We start from the raw sequence: 19,453 nt of genomic DNA, 5'->3' as shown, positions 1-19,453 counted from the left end.
ATAGATGGTGGAAGGGTCATGTTATGTATAGATCTGGCCGAGCAAAAGCTAAAACGTCCTGATGTCACCAGCAAGGCCAGTAATTGTCTAACACAATAAGCAGGATATTTTAGGCCAAACAATAGGAAAAGTTCCAAATAATGGGTTTTCTTGCCTAATGGAACAGCCTTCCAAAGGAAGAGGTGGAAGTCACCTGGCTGGGTATATTTAAGACACAGCAAGTATTCAGTTTCTCTCTCACACAAACATATACCAGGGAACAGAGAGGGAAGGCAGATGTTGTTTCAGGATGCTGAGTTTTCAGTGTTAGATACATGTGCCCTGTTCACATTACTCCTTCATACCCTTCCTCAGCTGTGCCGTGTGACTGTACAGGAACCAATTTGGCTTTTAAAGGTCCCTTGCAAGACAGGAATAAATTGGGAGTGGAGAGAGAATGGCCTGGAGCTGGTATTGCTGAGCACTGCATATCATGCCTAGAATGCTACACTAGGCCTTTTACCTCCCTAGAACAGTAACTGTCCGCATATGTGTTGCCTCTGTCCCTAATTTATGTCTTTGGTAGAGATCTGAAAAACCTCACCACCCCATCGGCAAATACTGTCATGCATTTCACATTCAGGACATTCCCATGTATGCAATTCCTCAATTCCTTTTTCCTACATTCAACACATTCTTTGAGAGCACAGGTCTCAGACTGCAGGGGGATGCAGGACACACATGCAGGTAGGGATGACAGGAAGAAGAGCATGCAAACAGAAGAAAAAAGCTAGGACCACTGTTTTTAAGCCTACAGCCTGAAATCTATGCCCAAAACAGGCATGTAAGCTGGAAAGCCAGTTTGCATTTTCTGCATCTTCTCTCGGGGTCAAACCTATTGGTTTAGTTGTTTCGAACTTGTTTTCCCGAAATTCTTCAGAAGTAGCTTGACCTCTCCCCAGGAAAAAAAAAACAACAATGTCTGGTACATTTTTCCCTATGGCAAATAGGGTTGAGCGAGGATTTCCATTTTCAACATTACTCAGGGCACTTTGAGTACGCTGACAGGGAAGAGGGTAGGCAAATAAGGGTGCTCCATTTTCAGCATCAGTACATGATGCTGTAAGACTGCTCACTACCCAGGATACCTCTAGCACATTCACCATCTCATATTGCAACAAGATGCTCACTAACTCATACAATAAACTGCCAAAAGGCTATGGGGCTGACCGGCTCAGAGCTACACAAAACATCTGATAACTGCTATGGATTTCATTTACTCTGTATGGAGCAGGTGGCATCGTACCCATTACCAATCATTTTAAGACCTACTGCCTTTCTCTCTACAGTCCTCAACCTCCTCTTCCTTTTAGCCCCGTGAAAGAGACCTGCTAGTTAAACCTCAGCTGTCTCTGACCCTAACCAATTGTTTCAAAGCCTGTGCTGTGAAAGCAATGGCTTTTTCACTGGTCAGACTTTTGAGGCCCCATATTTGATAAGGCCACTGATCCTTCAGGATGCTAAAGAAATCCAAGGGATTTCTGCTCATCACAACACAATCCCTTCAGCCCTGATGTAGACCAAGTGCCACCATGAAGGAATGCCACCCAGGGAACACTACCTGCAATAGCAGAGCTTTGTTCTCCAGCCTGGGTGCAGCAAGGGGAAGGGGGACCGCTGTGGAAAGGAAGCTTATGCTGAACTTGAAAAGCCTCTTCAGTATCTAGTAGCTGCCAGATAAACTCCCAGTTCCCTTCCTTATACATCATAGGAAGGGGCTATTGGAGTGGCTGTGACAGAGACACTGAGAAGACAGCGTCTCTGGGACAGGACAAGATGTTCCAGAGATCATAGGTATGCAGTGAGCTCTATAAAGAGCTTCAAGAAAGTGCTTTTCTGTTTCCTTCTGATTAAGCTAACAAATTTTGCATTTTGGATTACGAGACCTAATTCTGGAATGTACACCTTGCTGACTCAGGATGACTGAGCAGTAAGACTCTATCAACAAGCCAAACTTGAAGAGGGGAGGGAGTTCTCCCTTTATCCAGTATGCATGCTTTTAAAACCAGAAGGGCCGTAGGCAAACTAAGAGCTGTATGATGAACATTTTCCTGCAAACCTTTTTACTGTCCTGCTTTGACGGAAGAATTCCTGTTCAGCTGGGAGAGACCCACAAAACAAAAGCTGTCCATTTCCATTTGGAGAGAAGCAGAAATCATTTGTCAGCAATGTCCTTTCCTGCCAGTACGGTGAAAAGCAGCACCATCAAGCTCTTTGCCACAGGAGGCCAACAGTTACTTAACCTGTTTGCAAGAAAGATTGGCTCTACAAACACACACGCGCACAAGCGGACAGACGGGTACACCACTGAGGGAGATGTACTGTCAAACCCATCAGAAACAAAACCAGACAGCATGGAAAATGCTTCAGTTAGGATCTCCCCCATTTCTGGGATGAGAGCTGTCAAAATAAGCGGTTCCACAGAAGTAACAATTTGCCTCCTTTATACTCCTTTTCATGGGTTTTCTCCTTGCGTGAGGGACTCTGAGCCTGCATCTGATGGGCAGTTACAGAAGAGACATTTTTAATAAAGAGCTGTGATTGTGAGCCGCATTTATGAAATTGCTGGAGCAATGAGAGGCAGCTGTATGAACGTCCTCAGCATCACACTGACTCAGTGTTTAAGGATAATTTGAAAAGCCAATGGAAGGACAATTCTGACTGTCCCACTGCAGTCAGAGAGCACTCACCCGGGCTGAGCCTGCAGCTGACTTCCATGGCTGGGTTCCACTCTCCATTCTTGCAGGTCAAGTATTTATAATCTCCTTTCAGCATGTAGCCTTCGACGCACAGATACTCTATGACACTGCCTGAAGTCAGAGGGTTGTTGCAGGGGCTAGGGTGGCACTTATAGCCTCCATTCTCAGGCTGTGGTGGCTGGGGACAATCTGGAAAAAAACAGAAAGCATCATGGAGGATCTCAGAGGAAGACATCTGTTGCACAATAGATACAGCACATAGGCAGACTTCCACCTACGAACACCCACTAAATTAAGTAACTACCAAAACCAAGAAGAAAGACTGCTACACAACAGCAGAAACACTGCTCAGTTTCACCTCTGATAAGTCTTCTGTGATTGCTAAATACTGCTTGTTATCCCAGTAGTACAATCTAGTTGGCAGGCATCAAACTGGTGATATTTTTGAACAGTGACACAACAGATTCCACATGAGAGAGGCCCAGAAAATCCTTGGTGCTATCTTTTCCCGACAGCTGTTTCACTAGAGACTGTGGGGAACCTAACAACCAGGCCTTCCTATTAGCCTGATATGGAAAAAGCATGAGACCTCCTACTGGAACGAATGAAGAATGCAAACACCCCACTGTACTACGGGTACAATGTCAAGGTACAGAGCTGCCCCAAAAGGCACCCTGGAAGCCTGTAAGGGCACACTGATTTTAGCTATTTTACATAGATATACCACCAACAGTATGGGGAACAGAGCTTTGCTGCAGTAGGACCAAATGTTCTAGCCTATTTTTAAAAAGGAATTAGTTATATTACAGGCATTTCTAAAAAACCCTCTGTTTACCTATGTCAAGTCTAGAGTGGTGAAGGCACTTTACATTTCTCCTTGCATCTCTCCTATCCCGACTAGTGGGTATAGACATAGCTCATGCCAGAAATTTTCTTGTAGAATTTTCAATAGCCATTTAAATAAAAACAACAAACCACAAATGAGGAAACTGCACTGAAAACAGGATATTTGTATCGCTTAGAATTTCATCTCCTCTCGCAGGTCACAGTGACTCTGCAGAACAGCCCCAACACCCCCCGCTGATGCCACGTATCTGCCTGCCTGAAAGAGGGAGAAATCTAGATTTTTTTTTTCCTTTTAAATCCACATCAACTTCCCAAACTTCGCAAAAGAAAAGACATCAAAGATCCCTCTTGAGATATTTTGGGGCATGGAAAACCTGCCAACCCACCCACCCTATTCCATCACAGCATGGTGATCCAGGCCTGCCCTTAAACCCTGGAGCACGCATTCCCACATTCTGCCTCTAAGTGCCCCACTTACTGTGGGACAAACAGCAAGAAACAGCAAGAAACAGCTGGGCAAAGTTCAAGTAACTGGATTTTGGGCAAGATTTAAGCAGCAAAAGAAAACTTGAGATTCATTCCACTGTGGAAAAATTTGCTACATTGCTGCAGTGCAATTGACCCTTGAACCTAATCACATGTGTGAATGCATCATAGGTAGTGCCTTGTAAATGCCAGTAAACCCCGAGATTGAGTGCTGAGTGAAGCCAAAAACCTTCTGGTACGAGTTCTGCCAGCTTTATAACTGCAATTCAATTTACTTCTTGAGAGAAAAGGTTAACAGGAGTGTAAGTAGCAGCTTTTCAAGAAGACTTTGTTCTTGAGGAGATTTATTCTTAAATAAGCTTCAGAGAAGCCACTGTCCCATGCCTCATGAGTATTAACTGTTGCCTCTTCTGTGTTTCTTTATTTTTCCTTTCTGCAATAATTTCCCATTTCGTAACCAACATTTTAACCCTTCACCTTATGAGGCTAAAACTTGCTTTCGTTTCAAGCTTGTCCAACACTTAGGGTCAGCTGGGATCTGCTGAAGCGACAGATTCACGGCACATTTCACATTCAGGCACACAGACAAATGCCCTGCTTCATCTGCAGCCCAGTAAATTGCAAGGACCCATTTGAGCGCCAGAAATATTCTCAGCAGTTTAACACATACCTCTCTAGGCAATTGTAGAGAGCTGTGGGGAAAAGCTACTGTTGCCACAGCAGCTGCCAAAACCCAGGAGCACAGAGAACAACTTCCCTACCCCTTTTTATGCCACAGGAGGTACCTGGAATTGCTTGGGAGCCACGCACAGCACCTTTCTGCTAACTGACTGCAGCAAACAGAGCTCGTTCCCTCTGTTCCCCCTTCTCCTGAGCCGTACCCACACGTGGCCATTGCGCCAGGAGCCCTGTTGGACCAGGCAGCAGCTCACCGTTCGGTTCCCCTTCTATTTTAAAGTGCCACCCACACTGATGAGGTTTCTGAGTTATGTACAAAAATCAGCCAGCCAACAAGAAACAAGCACACATTTACACTGTAGTAGCGCTCTCAAAGGCTTGGAAATACCACCGCATCAGTTACCTACAGAACCCTGACCTGGCCTCCTCGCACAAGGGCTTCAAGAGAAGATGCGCAGCTATGCAACTGCAGATTGGTTTCCTCCACAGGCCACTTGGCCCACAAAAGGAGAGAAACAGCTGATAAGCGTGTTCCGTCAGTTGTCCCTGACTTGTCCTCTTCACACAGGAGGAGACTGCAGAATTAGTCACCTCCCCTATTTTTCCCCCACCTCCTTAGGTCATTTGGCATCACAGCATCCACGAGCATCACACGTATCTTAAAATGTCGTCTTCACTGTGACGGAAGAACACTGTTTATGTGCTGGGGAAATGGGTAAAAAAAGATCTGGATCAGGCAGCCAGAACATCAACACCCTCCACCCTCAACCTGACTGAGCATCTCTGGGCAACCCCAGCTCTCCTGGAAGACCACCTGAACTGTCCTTTGCAAGGCAGCCTCAGGGGAACAGAGCATCTCAGAGCCTGCAGCTTTGGAGAGGGCTACTAGACAGCGCTGATGGCTTTAAAGATTGCTGGAGGTGGCCCAGGCAAGGGTTGGGTGGGTAATATGACGGACTGGTGGTGCCTAAAAACCCGAGGAAGTCAAACACCTCTGGTCCCTGCTGGACCAGCTCCCTTTCCCTGGCATCTCTGACAGAGCTCAGTACCTCTGCAAACCAGGGCCCAGCCCAGCATAACACAGGCACCCAGAAAGCTTGGGACAGACAATGCAGCTTTCTGCTACAATGACCTGTTCATAAGTTTTCAGTACCCTCAGCTTTCACGCACTCCATAATGGGTTTCTTCAATTGCCTCCACATGTGGGCTCTAAACTGGGGCTAACAGAAGAAACGGCAGTCTGATTCTGCACAACCCTTTATCTCAAACAGCAGCAAAGCTTATGCCCTGAGTTTGGAGCACTGGTATACCCATGGCAATACAGAACCAGGCAGAGCAGCCCATTTACCACTTTTGACAGAATAAACCGCTGACACACCAGGGGTGAAAAGAGCTGGGGTGCCAACTGCTGCCAGAATGCGTATTCAGAGCAGCCCGCTCCTGGCTACGCTTTGTAGCCAGAAGGTGCAGATGGATGGGAATAGCTGCCTGTGTGAACTGTCTGTTAGCACTCCAGAGCATGGCTGTGTTGTGACAGTTCGGTACTGGGTTTGGGAGCAGCCTGACCCAGCTCTCCTTCCAGCTCATGCTTCCCAAGTGGGCTGCTTGCATTTAACCCTCAGTAGTGTTTGCATGCTGCTGTGTGGCCCAGCCCCAGGCTAGAGTGTTGCTGTTTGGATATTACTTTGGCACACTGATGATTTCTGAGGCACGTGAACTAAACTGTGGAGGAGGGTTTTTCAGTATTTCAGCCCCAATTAAATCTGGGCAGATTTCAAGGGACACAGCAAAACCGTGACCCCCAGATTTACTCCTTTCAAGTTTCAAAGGTGTGTGGCACATAGTGGATACACTGAAGCTTCCCAAAAGGTTACAAAAATTCCTTTAAATTTGTGGGACACTAAGTACATATATTGTTACAATCGACCCCTTTCCCAATAGCATCAGCCTAGACTCACAATGGCACTGGGTTATATTTGAAATACAAAGAAACATGCAGAAATTTCATCAACTCCCTCCCTGAAACACATGTTCTTGGAAGCATCCCAGAGCTTACAAGACATCTTAAAACAAATGTTCACACCAGGCAGGGAAGAGAAAGAGAGCCAAGTTACAGAAGTTATCAACTTCCTAGGGGGGTTACTGACATCCTGGGCTTGCAAACCTATTCCCAGCATCTTGATTCATCAGGCTTTGAGGACGCACAGAAACAGTGGTTTTTAATATTGCAGCACTGTGTGCGAAGGGGGCAGAGCTCTACTCCCAAAGGCCCCGTTCCTAAGAGGTACTGAAGTTTATGACATCTCCCAAGAGAGCTGGTTCTCTGCCAGCACACACTGCTGGAAAACAGGAAGGAGATAACAACTGACGAGATGTCCAAACATTTTGAAAATCACTGAACTCTGTTCAGAGGTAAAGAAACTGTCATTTCCAGATTGACAGGCAGAAATAAAGTTACGCACTGGAGTTTCTGCAAATGCCATTCCAAAATACTAGGTATTTAATATATAGACAAATTTTTATATACAAATGAAAAAAATACTAAGCCAGTATGCACCTCCATCCAGTTTCCATCAAATCATCTGTAAGCACCATATTTTTCTGTGTCTAGGTCACATGAGAAAATACTGTCCTCCTTCAAGGAGGGTTAACTGCTCTTATGTTCTTTGAATAGCTGTTACCAACCTGACAAAAAGCAGCACAACACTAAGGAACCTCTTTTTTGTTGCAACCGCAGTGTCATCGCATTGTACCTTCACCGGCTCCCTTTCCCATGGCTCCGCTAGTAGTGGCAAGCTCCACTTGCTTTCTCTTCTACCAAATTCACAGACAGCTGTGAGAGGTTGGAACATGGCTTCTTTTAGAGATGGTAACAGACGTCAGTTGGCCAAACTGATTAACCTAATCACCAAAGGATGAAATGGATCTTCCATGTCCTGGCTGAGCTGAAGCTGAGCCATGGTCCTGAACGCCGACCTGATGCAGAGCCACAAAGCATTTCTAACATAATGTAAAAACGACAAAACCAAGCCATGGTCGCAGATAATACCACAGATGGCAGTATGTTCTATTTTGTGTGCTGATATAAAAGTGAGGGTTTTACATACTCAGAACGTAAACCACAGGAGCACAGTTGAGCCTTGATCTCTGTGAGTGAAATTCACAGATAAGCAGAAGTTTTCCAAAGTCCAAGCAGGGTGAGCCTGTTGTGGCAAGGATCAAGTACAATACGCTCCACTCACACATACAATGTAAGATTAAAACATACTTCAATCTGACTGGATAATTGCCACAGAATTATAAAAGCTCCCTAGTACCAACCTTCTTTGCACAGACTTTGCACCAACACCCTACAAGAGGTGACCGAAAGGCACCTCTCTACAGTCGTATTTGCTTGGCACTGCATGTTTCTTTTTTCAACTAGTAAGACTCCCAGATCCTAGCAGGGGTCTTGCAGCCCTTTTTCTGCACCAAGCACCTGAGCTGTATTTCAGTCACTCAGCTCTTTTGCTGCCAGTCTGACCACACAGAAATGAAAACCAAATCCTCCTTAACTGAGTGCATTCTTGTAAGAAAAGAAACAGAACAAGACAACTACTAATCATCATCTGCTACAGTGCATAACTGTAGGTTTGTAACTGAGGGAGAAAAACCATTGCATTGCTCACCTTATGTGAGTGGACAGATGGATACAACATTGCTTAACAAAGGGATGTTTTGCACTGAACATCCAGTAACATTTCTTCTACTTCTCCACAGGAAGGCACAAAGGTCACTAAAGCTAGGACGGGAACTGTTTTGACAAACTAAATTTGCTGTTTATATGAGTCAGGCCCAAATCCCAGCAACTCCAAGAGGAAGCTGGACTGAGCTTCCTCAGGTAAATTCCTCACTGTCTACACAAGTGCTCTAGCATGTTTGACCGTACTCAGAGCAGCATCAGAGGAACCTCACATGTCAGCGCCGAAGCATTTTGGAAGCAATTTGGATAGACAACGACTGCTCTGCTAGATCCCTGGAACACGTGCCCTGTTCAGATATGTTAACACGCCTTTCAGACATATCGCAACTGTTGTGGGATGTAAAGACTGGAAATAGAAGATCCTAGGCTCAGTACTTCTCTTTCCTCATCTACAAGATTTACTGCATTTAACCGCTATTATGAAGACTCACAGAGGAAAAACATCCTACAAACAAAACCCACCCTCCTGATCTCACAAGGTGAACATTCCCCTGGCTAGTCTGGTTAAACCTGTCATGATTGTCTCATGCCAGCATGTCCTGCCTGGTGAGCAAACACCTTTGTGAAGCAGAACACATAAGCACCCAGTTAAACTGTCCCAGTACTAGAGGCTATTTCCTTCATGCTGTTCCCTCTGACACCTCGTCCTGTCTTCCTTGTGCTACCTTGACTCCCCTACAGTAGGATTTTTGTGGAGCAGCTTAAAAAAGGTTGTCATGCCTTAAAGTATATCTTTTTGTTTCTTTTCATATCTCCTGTCACACAGGAAGGTTCCCTCCTGGTCACAGTCACTGCCTTTGCCTATTTAATCTCTTCCAAGTTGCGCTCCAGTGCATTCCACAGCGGCAAGGAGCACTTCTCTGTCCAAGTCTCTGGTTCTCCAAAACACCGCCACCTTTATTCTCTCAGCCAGGACTTGCCACTAGCCATAGAAACAGCCCATCTAGAAAAACATCCAAAATAAACACAAGATATCCCCATCTTCCAGTTACTCGTCCCTGCTATGGAGGCCCCTGATTTTCAACCTGGATAATTTGTGTGTGTGCATCACTTCAGTACAACAGAAGGAACTGCAAAAGCTATTACTAACTTCTGGCTAGGACCTTCAAAAAGCCCCAAACTCTCTAGGGCACCCTTGAGAGTAATCCTTCCTCTCTACTCCCCTCTTCAACCTGGGTCCTGCCACAGCTAAACGGGTGGTCTGAAACACCAGCTGCATCTGAAGCCTTCTACAGAGATTGTGCATTTTCAGCATCTCAGACTTGAGGTTCAGGTTTAATTAACACCATGCTGAAAACAACAGGGCCAGGTTCACCGTTTCTCTCCAGTTAGTGCCCTGAACAAGCTTGCAGCAATAGGTTTGGGGTTTTTTTTCCAGTTGCTATTTGTTTGTAAATTCATACACAGGGCTTCATCATTTTTACACAATGCTTTTTCACAATAAAAATGTGACAGCCTGACACAGCCAGCTAGACAGAGGGCTAGAAGTGCAAGCCAGAGAGCAGCAATAATGCTCACTTTGGCTTCTAGAGGGTCTGGCAATTCTAGCAGAGTGCTGCCCATGGATCCCACTCAGGGGTGACACTGAACATTAGTTTCACCTTAGGAAGCAACTGAATGAATTTGCTAGCAAGAGCCCTGGCCATATTTGCTAATAGGAGAAGAGACATTGTTTTCTCTTTGCAGAGTTTCAATTCTTGCCAGCATGGCACTACCCAACCTCTCCATTAAGCTCTTTGTTGTTTAGTAAGCGAATAAGGAAACAATTTACCCCGCCCTTAGCCCAGTTCTTGGATCTCTTCTATTTATTGGATATACTCCCAACCTCTGTCACCGGTACTCAAAGAAGCATGAATGTAACCCAACCAGATAATAGCGTCACTACTGTCCTTAGCCACAGCAGCAGGGTAACCAGCCGGAGTTGCCAAGGTCACTTAGCAGCTTCTTGAGCAACAACAAAGGCCTCCCAGTGCCTGCAGACAGACTACAGTGCCTCAGCTTACACCTAACAGAACACAGTCCAAGTTTTCATGCAAGTAAAATTTTTTTTGCTTAATAACCACTTCTCTAGGAGGAAAAGCTGTCTCAAACCCTCCCATATTTGCTAGGGTAGGACAGATCCCTACCTAGCATATGATGAACTCAAACCCCACTATATACCTAACAGAAAAAACTAGAAAAGCAGCACCAAAACTAAAGGTGTGCATACAACTAGCACACATGCCATTTTCAACAGCAAGCACTTATTTTATAAACCCTTCCCAACTAGCAGACAGGAAATTCACTGTCCAAGTTAGCTGCTTTTCTCACGAGAGCTTCACCTTTTATGCCCTGAAGAGTTTGGGCTAAAGGTGGTTTGCTGCCTTGAGGACTAAAAAAAAAATTAAATATATATACACACACCTATTTGATTCAAAGAGCATACAGCTACCTTGGCCCCTCTAACCCAAGCCTCCTGCTGCGTTGCTCTCTGGGTGAGCAGGGGAAGATTAGCACGGCTACAGTGACACCATGACTGGAGAACAAAAAAATTCCACAAGCTCCTCTTTGGGTCAGGATTTTTTCCTCTTAAGCCAGGGCCTTCAGTCACACATAACATCTCCTTCTGCCTGAGACAGGACTGGTGTTTGGCTCCAGGAGTCTTCTGCGGAGAGGGAGGTGATGGGGGGACAAGACCAGCCAGCTTTGCTTTCAGTGTGAAATCCAGACAGGCAACATCCTTGATTTCCACCTCTTCCCTTGTGCACACAAACCAGCCTATAAACCACAGAAGCCACTTTGGAAGCCCCTCCCTCAGCAGCAGTTTGGTTTTAGTAAGAAACAAGTCTGTATCACTTCGTACCCTTTTTAGACTGGCTACGTCAACTAAACACCATCTTTTACCAAAGCAAAAACCACTTCCCAGGCAGCTGGTCTGCAGAGAAAAAGCACCTAGATAAGGCTTTGATCAACAGTGCTGCCTCTTCCCCACCCACACCTTCCTTCCTGTTGAGAAAGCAATGACAAGGGGATGCGCTTTAGTGGTAGATGCACAAGTGGTACATACAAAAGCAGTCACCTCCACCCACACGCTCCAGCTAGTCAAGAGTGCCAGCTCCATTTCTGAGCGCTAAATACTTTCAGGTTTCCAACCAGTGATGTTTGCCTGGATGCACTCAAAAGCTTCCAGCACTGCAGCTTTGCACTATGCATCCCCTCTGTTCCTGCATTATCCTCCCCAGTCCGAGCGTTTGGATTAATACCAATATTAGGCTAGGAAATGGCTCATCAAGTATTCCACAGATAAATGTCACTGCTTGTAACAGCAGGTCTGTGCTGAACACGAAGAGCCACATGCTTTAGACTGGGGTTTCTCTTGGCAGGCTAGCTCTGAGAAGCACAGCAATGACCTGCTCTGGGTCATTCTCATATTTGAGATTCTACCCTCTCCCGACATCCAGCATCTTGGAGACATTTCGGGGGACATTTCTTAGCCCACATAATTGAATTCCAACACAAATGTCTCCTGCAGTCACTAGAAAGCCTCCTCCCTAGAGGACAGGTGGGTCCTTCCCGGTGGAGGTCAAGTATGCTCTGCTCCCCTTTCAGATAGACAGAGGTGCAAGTGGTATTTTTTTTTTCTTATTGCCCACAAGTGTGCTAACCTGTGCGTTTTAACTATACAAATACAGTAGCTGCAGATACAACATCTGAAAAGGGACCCAGACCAAAGCTATCCTCTGCCAGCTGGAAATAGTTGAGAACTTGATGCATTTCTAGCCAGAGATGGCATTCATACCATAAAAGACAGATTACCTGATGCCCAGGTTTTCCACTCATCTCTAATTTCTGGGGTGGAGATGGGGACTGGAACCAGGAGAACAGATTTGGAACCTTCTCCTTTTCAGTACTCTGGCTTTCTCTAGCACATGAGCAGATGGGTCATTTCCCAGAGGGACAAACCCGAGATGCCAGCTGCTGCCGGGGCCCAGTCACAACAGCTGAGACTAAAGGACCTCTTTATATTTTACTTACAGGAGGCAGAAGTCAATAAAAGGCCTCCATTGTGAGCACACACACTTCTTACTGACCCTGCCCCTAAAATATTTTAAGCCTTCCTGAAAACACACTGTAAAACATAACCCTCTTTTGGGCTCTGTGTATTAAGCAGAGGCCAAAGTCCACTGAAAAATAAGCTCTCTGTCTTTACTGGCTCCAGATGCTCCTTACTCTGAAGTCAATGACAGAAGAGCAAACTGAGCAGGACTGGAGCCTTTACAGGAAAATTACAGTTTCCCTAGCAAGGACATACCCTGAAGAGGAGGCTTATTTTTCTTTATGTCATAATGTGGGTAAATGAGAAGAAACCAAAGCAAAGAGATTTGTATATATAATCATATAGCTGTGCATGTATATAATTAGACACAAGCACTTACACTGTGTACAGTAACAGGCACCCCTCACACAGCCATCCCATCCACACCAAAGCTGCCTTTTTTTTTTTTAGGGCAGGGGAAGAAAAAGGAGTAAAGAAAAGCCTCTAATTGCAGCCTTCCACCAATGCAGTTGCCATCTGGTAACTCAAGAGACACATGGAGCAGAATTATCTTAATTAACATGTTACAACAGTATTTAAAAAAACTCTATGCTTATTAACACTCAGCTGTGATTAGCCAACCATGGAGGAAGCCTGCTAGTGCAACATTAATTACGGGTCTTGTCTGTCTTTCTATTAGAAATATGATTTTTTTCCAGTGGCTTATCTCACTCCTAAAAAGAAAACCGTTAGCATCAAAGCTTGCTCTAAAACGCAAATTCCATTTACATTCTACAAGAGTCAAAATGTTTAGGCTATATGAAGCTGCCACTGGTGCTTCTAGAGTGCTACAGACTGTCTTGATATAAAATGTACTTTTCTCTCTTTGCCCCTTAGAAAGCTGCGCTTCAGTTAGACAACTCCCTCTCTCACTGAAATTTTAGCAGAAAAATAAGTTTTATGCCTTTCAAGTTCCTTTCCCCCTCCAGAACAGGAGCACAGACTTTGCTGGATGCTAGGCAGGGAAAACCAAGACACAAAATCCAGGGCTAACAAAAGAACCACATCCATGAAAGGAAGATTTCTATGATGGAAAGCAGCAACCAAAACACAACTGCACTCCAGCAGCAGATTTGCCTCCCTAGAAGAGTGCTACTCACTATGACAACTGTATTATTTTCCCCATAATAGGCCCACCTGTAATGCACTCCCCTCATATACATTCCCAAATGATTCAGCCTGACAGGCTCCGAGACTAACACCGCCAAGTTTTTCAGACTTGGCTCTGTGTTATGTTTGCACGGGGCCAGCTGCAGCAGGACTCTCATCTGCACCGGGCATTCTGGACATCAGGATAACACCAAATCATAAGACACAAACCTGGTGCTTTTAAACAAAGCCAGGATTGATAAATTCATTCCGGAAACCTTAATGAGGAGGGGGAAAGAAACCGGGAACAACTGCAGAAGTGCTTTTAAGATCTTCTGATAAAGCACTCTTATTGTTGTGCACACACGCACACAGACACAAAAATAAATAAATAAAAATTGCTGTTGGTGATGTATGTGGAAGCTCACGCAGCTTGCTCAGGTTCAGTAAGGACGAAGACCAGCTGACTGGTACTTTACAGCATCCCATACTGCCAGGACAGTATAAACAATTTGCATCCAGGCTGCAGTTGGAGCCAGCGGTACAGTGGCTGCAGAACAGCCAGTTTAATACAGAAACCTGCTCTCAACCGTGGGCACAGCACAGCTTTCCAAGTGGCACATGTTTCATATGCTTTTGTTTTCCAAGGACACTTCCAGCCTCCCCGTGCCTTCTTCCAACCACTCCATAATTACTTCCACATGTTTGGAGAAGAAAATTAAGCAAGTGCTGTAACAACACTTCATATAATTGCCATGGTCCCAGATTCTGCTTTTGAAACCCAAACCCACTGTCACAAGTAGCACCCAGATAGTTTTGAAGGGGGAAGGAAACGCACAAAAGTTTGATTAAGAGGGTCTCCTTAAAAGTTGCCTATGGGTTTTAGTTTGAAATTCTGATTATTAAGAAGTGTAAAGAGTCCAAAAGTGTTCACCACACTGGGCAGAGGCAGCTAACACTCATCAGGGGCCTCTCTTCTTCTCACTCATCCAATTCTAAATCTTACTTTATATTGCAACAAGGAGGAGATTATTTAAAAAGATAACAAAGAATTGTCAAAGTAATTTGATATTCTTTCAAAAAAGGAACAGGCAGCTGTGCAGGAACTTACAGCACCTACCGTGTAGCGGCAGGTTAGTAGAAAAGGTATTAGCATGGCATTTGAACTCAAATAACATCCACTGTCCTCGATTACTGGTGCTAATTTTAAACTTCAACTTCACTCTTCATACGGCTTTGATTTCTCATCTTGTCCCTGCTCGCCTCTTTCCAGAAACCTACAAAACTAGAAATTGGTCTCAATTCAGAGGTAACCTGCACATTTACCCTGCTGTTTCCTTGGCTGTTCCTAGGTGGGTTTTCAATTTGAATATAGTAATACCCCAAGGCTGTCTTTTTAGGATAGAAGCCTGACACACACTATGGGCTCCGGTCTCAGAGCCATCTGGGTCTTCAGCAAAAACAATGAGACACGATAGGAAAAAGCATGTTTCAGATTATCAGATGTTCGTGCTGATTTTGGACACCAGGTTTTGACAGGACAGAGACAACTGATTTGTGCTGACTGGTCTGTAAGTCCTGACTGAAATAAATACGGTCCCTCTATTGATGCTAGGTGAGGACATAGGGGAAACATACCTTCAGGATACAGCAGAGCAAAAGTCATCTCTACCAGCAAGTGACAAGAGGCCTGCAATTTAGCAGTGCCTCAGGAGGCTTAACTTGCCGGTGGATTTCCATGTGACTACAAAATACTTCCATTCCCTAAACTTCAGCCTAGTACAGTAATCAGGTTCCGTTCTCCAATAAGGCCTTAAAAGTTCTTGCTATGGCAGTCTCCCAAAATATGTGCCTGTTGTGGGCTTCAGCACAGACACTCAAGCTCTGGATGACAAGTCACCTAGCTGGTAACACTAGCAGTAGTAGGAGTCCATTGCTCTCCTTCCACTGGAAGACGGAACTCAGGCAGTCACCACCAACCTACACAACACCCGGCTCCCCCTTACCCAAGAGGCCAGCTCATGCCTACCTTCTAACCCCAGTTCTGCTATGGTTTATTCTGAGACTTGACACAGGTCATTGCACAGTCATGAATCTGCTCAAGAGGCAGTCCTAAACTCTGAGGGGACATGGGAATCTCTGAAGTAAGAATTTTAGAGTTTAGAACAGAGCTCTGTCCTTTTACGTGTGCATGGAAAGATCCCTACACTAGCCAAATCACTTTAAAGCCCTGCCCTGGTAGGCCTCCTTCGTTCACTAATGAGCCTTTCGCAGCTGATTAATTTTTCATCCCTTCAACAGCAGCAGCTGTTGCCTCTGACTCAGCCTATCCAAAAACTACTAATTTGGAAGTTTGGCCAAGGCTGATCTAGTAATGGCATGCACACAGGAGATCACTTTGTGCTAAGCATTGTTCCACTTTCATCTGTGTGGAAACCAAACTGGGAAGCTCAAAGCCCTAGGTTACTGAAGTTTCCCTCTGCAGTATGTCTACAGACAGCTTTGCTAGGGAAAGCTGGGTAAGGACAGCAATCCCAAAACCTCAATCTGATACATCAACACACACCGGAGAATACTTTTTCATCCTGCCATGACATTTCTCTTCTGACCTTTGACTCTGTTCAGGACCATTGAACATACCAGAATCTAATACCTGGGCAGATTTGTTTATCCTTTAAGAATTATTCATCTCTGTCATGGGACTCGTCAGAACAAGCACTCAAATCATTTACCACTGGCTAGGCAGAATTGCAAAGAGTTATTAGTTCTGTCTTGCTGGAAAGCCTCTCTTAAGCACACTTCATATTTTTACTCTAGATGTGGTTAGGTTAGCTGTAAATATTAAGTCATCTTTTCTGCCAGCTTTACAGGAGCTCAGCATCACAAGCAACCTCTCTGCAGAGCCTGGCAGGAAAACAAAAATAGCCCCACTTGAACACTCCTCAAAGTGGGAGTCACCTCAAACTAGAGTGAAAGTACTCCACACGGCAAACCTAGCTTTCCCAGAGACCACAAAGTCTTAGAGCCTACCAGTTACACTGCAAGTTCAACCATTCTCAGCTACATTTTCTTGAACTGATTAGCTGATACAGACTCAATCCAGACTCTAATAATTCAAAATTTCTAAGACACAGAGTGAAGTTGAAGAACTAAGCTTCAAAACAAAGTAAGAAGTTTCTTCTACTAAGAGCCAGCTGTTATACACCCTTCTAAATTGCCCAACACTTCAACAGTGTTGGGCAATTTAAGAGCTAGCAAGGTGATAGCAGGAAAGGTGGTATCAGACCCTGTATAGCCTGGACTAGAACTTAACAGCTGCTCAGTATGTGGTCTTCTCTACTTACTGGCAATGCAAGTAACTGGAGAGTGTTTTTTTGGAAAGAAGGGAGGGAACGCAGTGAAGCTATCAGTAAGCTTGCTTCGTGACTGGAGTGTGACTAGCAAGAGGCATCAAGGTCTGCTGGGATGCTGCTGCTACTTTGATTTACCAGTCACAGAAGACACCATCAGTTCTGGCAGAAGACAGTCCCACACATTCCACCCACTCAGATTCTGCTGGGGATCAAATGGCACATGGAAAGTAAATGGCAACTTAGTATAATCCTTACAAATGCAGTATATAGAAGAATTCAGATTTTCAGCCACCTCCTTTGAGAAGACTGTCTCGTTATACAGATGTAATAGCTTCAAAGTGTTTGTCTTCATACCTCCATTTCCCCAGTACCTACCAACAGCTCTAAGCAACTCAATGGATATGAATTAGCAAATTGCCTAACAAGATGTATTAGCAAGTTGTCAAAAGCATACCTAGCAGCAACCATGAAATCTTCCTTTCTGTCTTTCTAGCTCCTCATCTCAAACACCCACAGGGTAAACAAAGCCAAACCGAAACAAGCCAGGATTGGGAAACAGTTCAAAAAAACAAGCTCCTTTCACAGCTGGCAAGAGAAGTGTTCAGAAAAAGATGTGTAGAAGGAGTTCTCATCCTTTGAAATACTACTTGCCCTTTGACTCTTTCACTAAAGCCATTGGAATCAAAGCACAGGCAAGTCAAAATAGCCAGCTGAAAAAGCACATAATAAAAAATGGTTAGAGGTAGCAACTGCCAAGACAGGACCCATTTGTAGCCCTAGATGCCTGACAAAAACATAAGAAGAGATGAAATACCATTCCTTCCATTTGACATAAAAAGAGATTATAAAACATACAACCCAAAACCCCACAGTATAACTATTTTCAAAACAAAATCTTCAGGAAAGAGACCAGATCTCCTCAAGGACTGCTAAACTTCAGTCCTGCCTCTCTGCACTTCGCTGCTTTTGAGCGACAAGAAATACAAGACTGTACATATTCTTTGCTTCTTATTTATATTCCCTGGTAACCTAGACAGGTTCTTTGTTCTGTAACAATTAAAGTACCAAGTTAAAGCATTAAAAAAGAAGGACGCAAACACTCTCATGATGCTTTATTATGGGGTTGCTTTTGCTCCTTTCCTGCTGTTTTTGGAGCACAGCTGGCCTGACAGATGCTCAAGAGCCTTGGAGACACACAACTCCAGCTCCTACCTACTGCCACAAAGCCAGCCAAAACACATCCCATCGCTGACTTAGAGGTTATGGATCCTTACACCAGAGGCTGAAATTTCGAAGTGGGAGACACTGCAGCTTAGTGGCTGGAACTAAGGCCGAGGCACAAGGGACCTAGGCCTAGAGACATGCTCTACCGATAGCTAACCTGATGTTTTGCCTCCCTGCCTCAGCTTCCCTCTTCAGAGGGCTTTCCTGCTTGCCTTTGTGAATACATGGTTTCAGGTGGTCTGGAGAGCCCAGTGTGATGATTTAAGGGTCCTTGTCACCAATACAATTAATTTCAATGAGAAAGATTCACAGATTAATTTGATTGCTTTAATATTCGTGTCTTCCGTTTCTATATAAGGAAAGCCAACCCAGATGCAGGATTTCACAGTTCAGTAGTTCTTCCACACAGGTCACTCTGGTCAGGAATTTACTTCAACCTTTATTGCCATAAACAGGACTAACACATGGCTAGGGACACATATGCTGCGTTACCATCTTGCAGTGTTACCATCTGGTTTTAACTCAGTGAGGCTCCTTTTGTGCCAGCTGTTATTTTATGTTATTCATTACATTTCATTAAGTTTCATTTATTGTTTTGAGGCACTTATTTGCTCAGCTCTCTCACGTGCCTTCCTTCAGCTACATCTTATCTATACAGCATCATCAGTCATGTCAGAACAGTTCTTGCTAAACCAGCAAGAGTATTTCTCAGGGCAACACACAGTTAACTGGATAACAACAGTGTGAAAATGCTTGCTTGAGTTTTGGCTGCGTAAAGTACACAGAATCACACCTCGAAGATAGCATTTTACCTGGATCACTCTTGACTTCGACAGGCCAAGCCTGAATGATACTATTATCATTTCTTGCCAGCCAGACCTTGGGGTCTAGGACGCTGCCTTATTGAAAAGAGTAGACCGTTGCAGGCCAGTTTCTTCCAGACAGCTTAGCTGATCTGCAGATGCTGCTACAAAACCCTGTTTCCTTGAATACCACAAGAACCAGAGCAACATGAAACCATTTTCATTGCTTCTTGTCCTATGCACTTTCCAGTCAGCATTTACAGCATCAAGTTGGAGAAATTTCAAGTCCCTCTTCAGATTCTCACAGTTTTGCCTCCTCCTTCCTAAAATCCTACTGCTTCTCCTCACAGCCATCTTGCATCAAACACGCATGAGAAAACTCCTGCTCAGCTCCAACATTCCCTCACATCAGACAATAA

The 19,453-nt window shown here is 44.6% G+C and overlaps 1 protein-coding gene across 1 annotated transcript in view; it reads right to left on the bottom strand.

Moving 5' to 3' along the window:
* Positions 1 to 19,453, bottom strand: part of KIAA0247 (KIAA0247 ortholog) — an 83,462-nt gene that overhangs the window by 9,001 nt on the left and 55,008 nt on the right. The window contains exon 5 of the mRNA XM_009325586.1: positions 2,730 to 2,927. Within this exon, the coding sequence (XP_009323861.1) occupies positions 2,730 to 2,927 (198 nt within the window). The remainder of the gene's footprint in view (positions 1 to 2,729; positions 2,928 to 19,453) is intronic.

Source organism: Pygoscelis adeliae, unplaced genomic scaffold, assembly GCF_000699105.1.
Source record: "Pygoscelis adeliae isolate BGI_AS28 unplaced genomic scaffold, ASM69910v1 Scaffold356, whole genome shotgun sequence".
NCBI classification, from domain to species: Eukaryota; Metazoa; Chordata; class Aves; order Sphenisciformes; family Spheniscidae; genus Pygoscelis; species Pygoscelis adeliae.
This window is presented reverse-complemented; position numbering and strand designations above follow the sequence as displayed.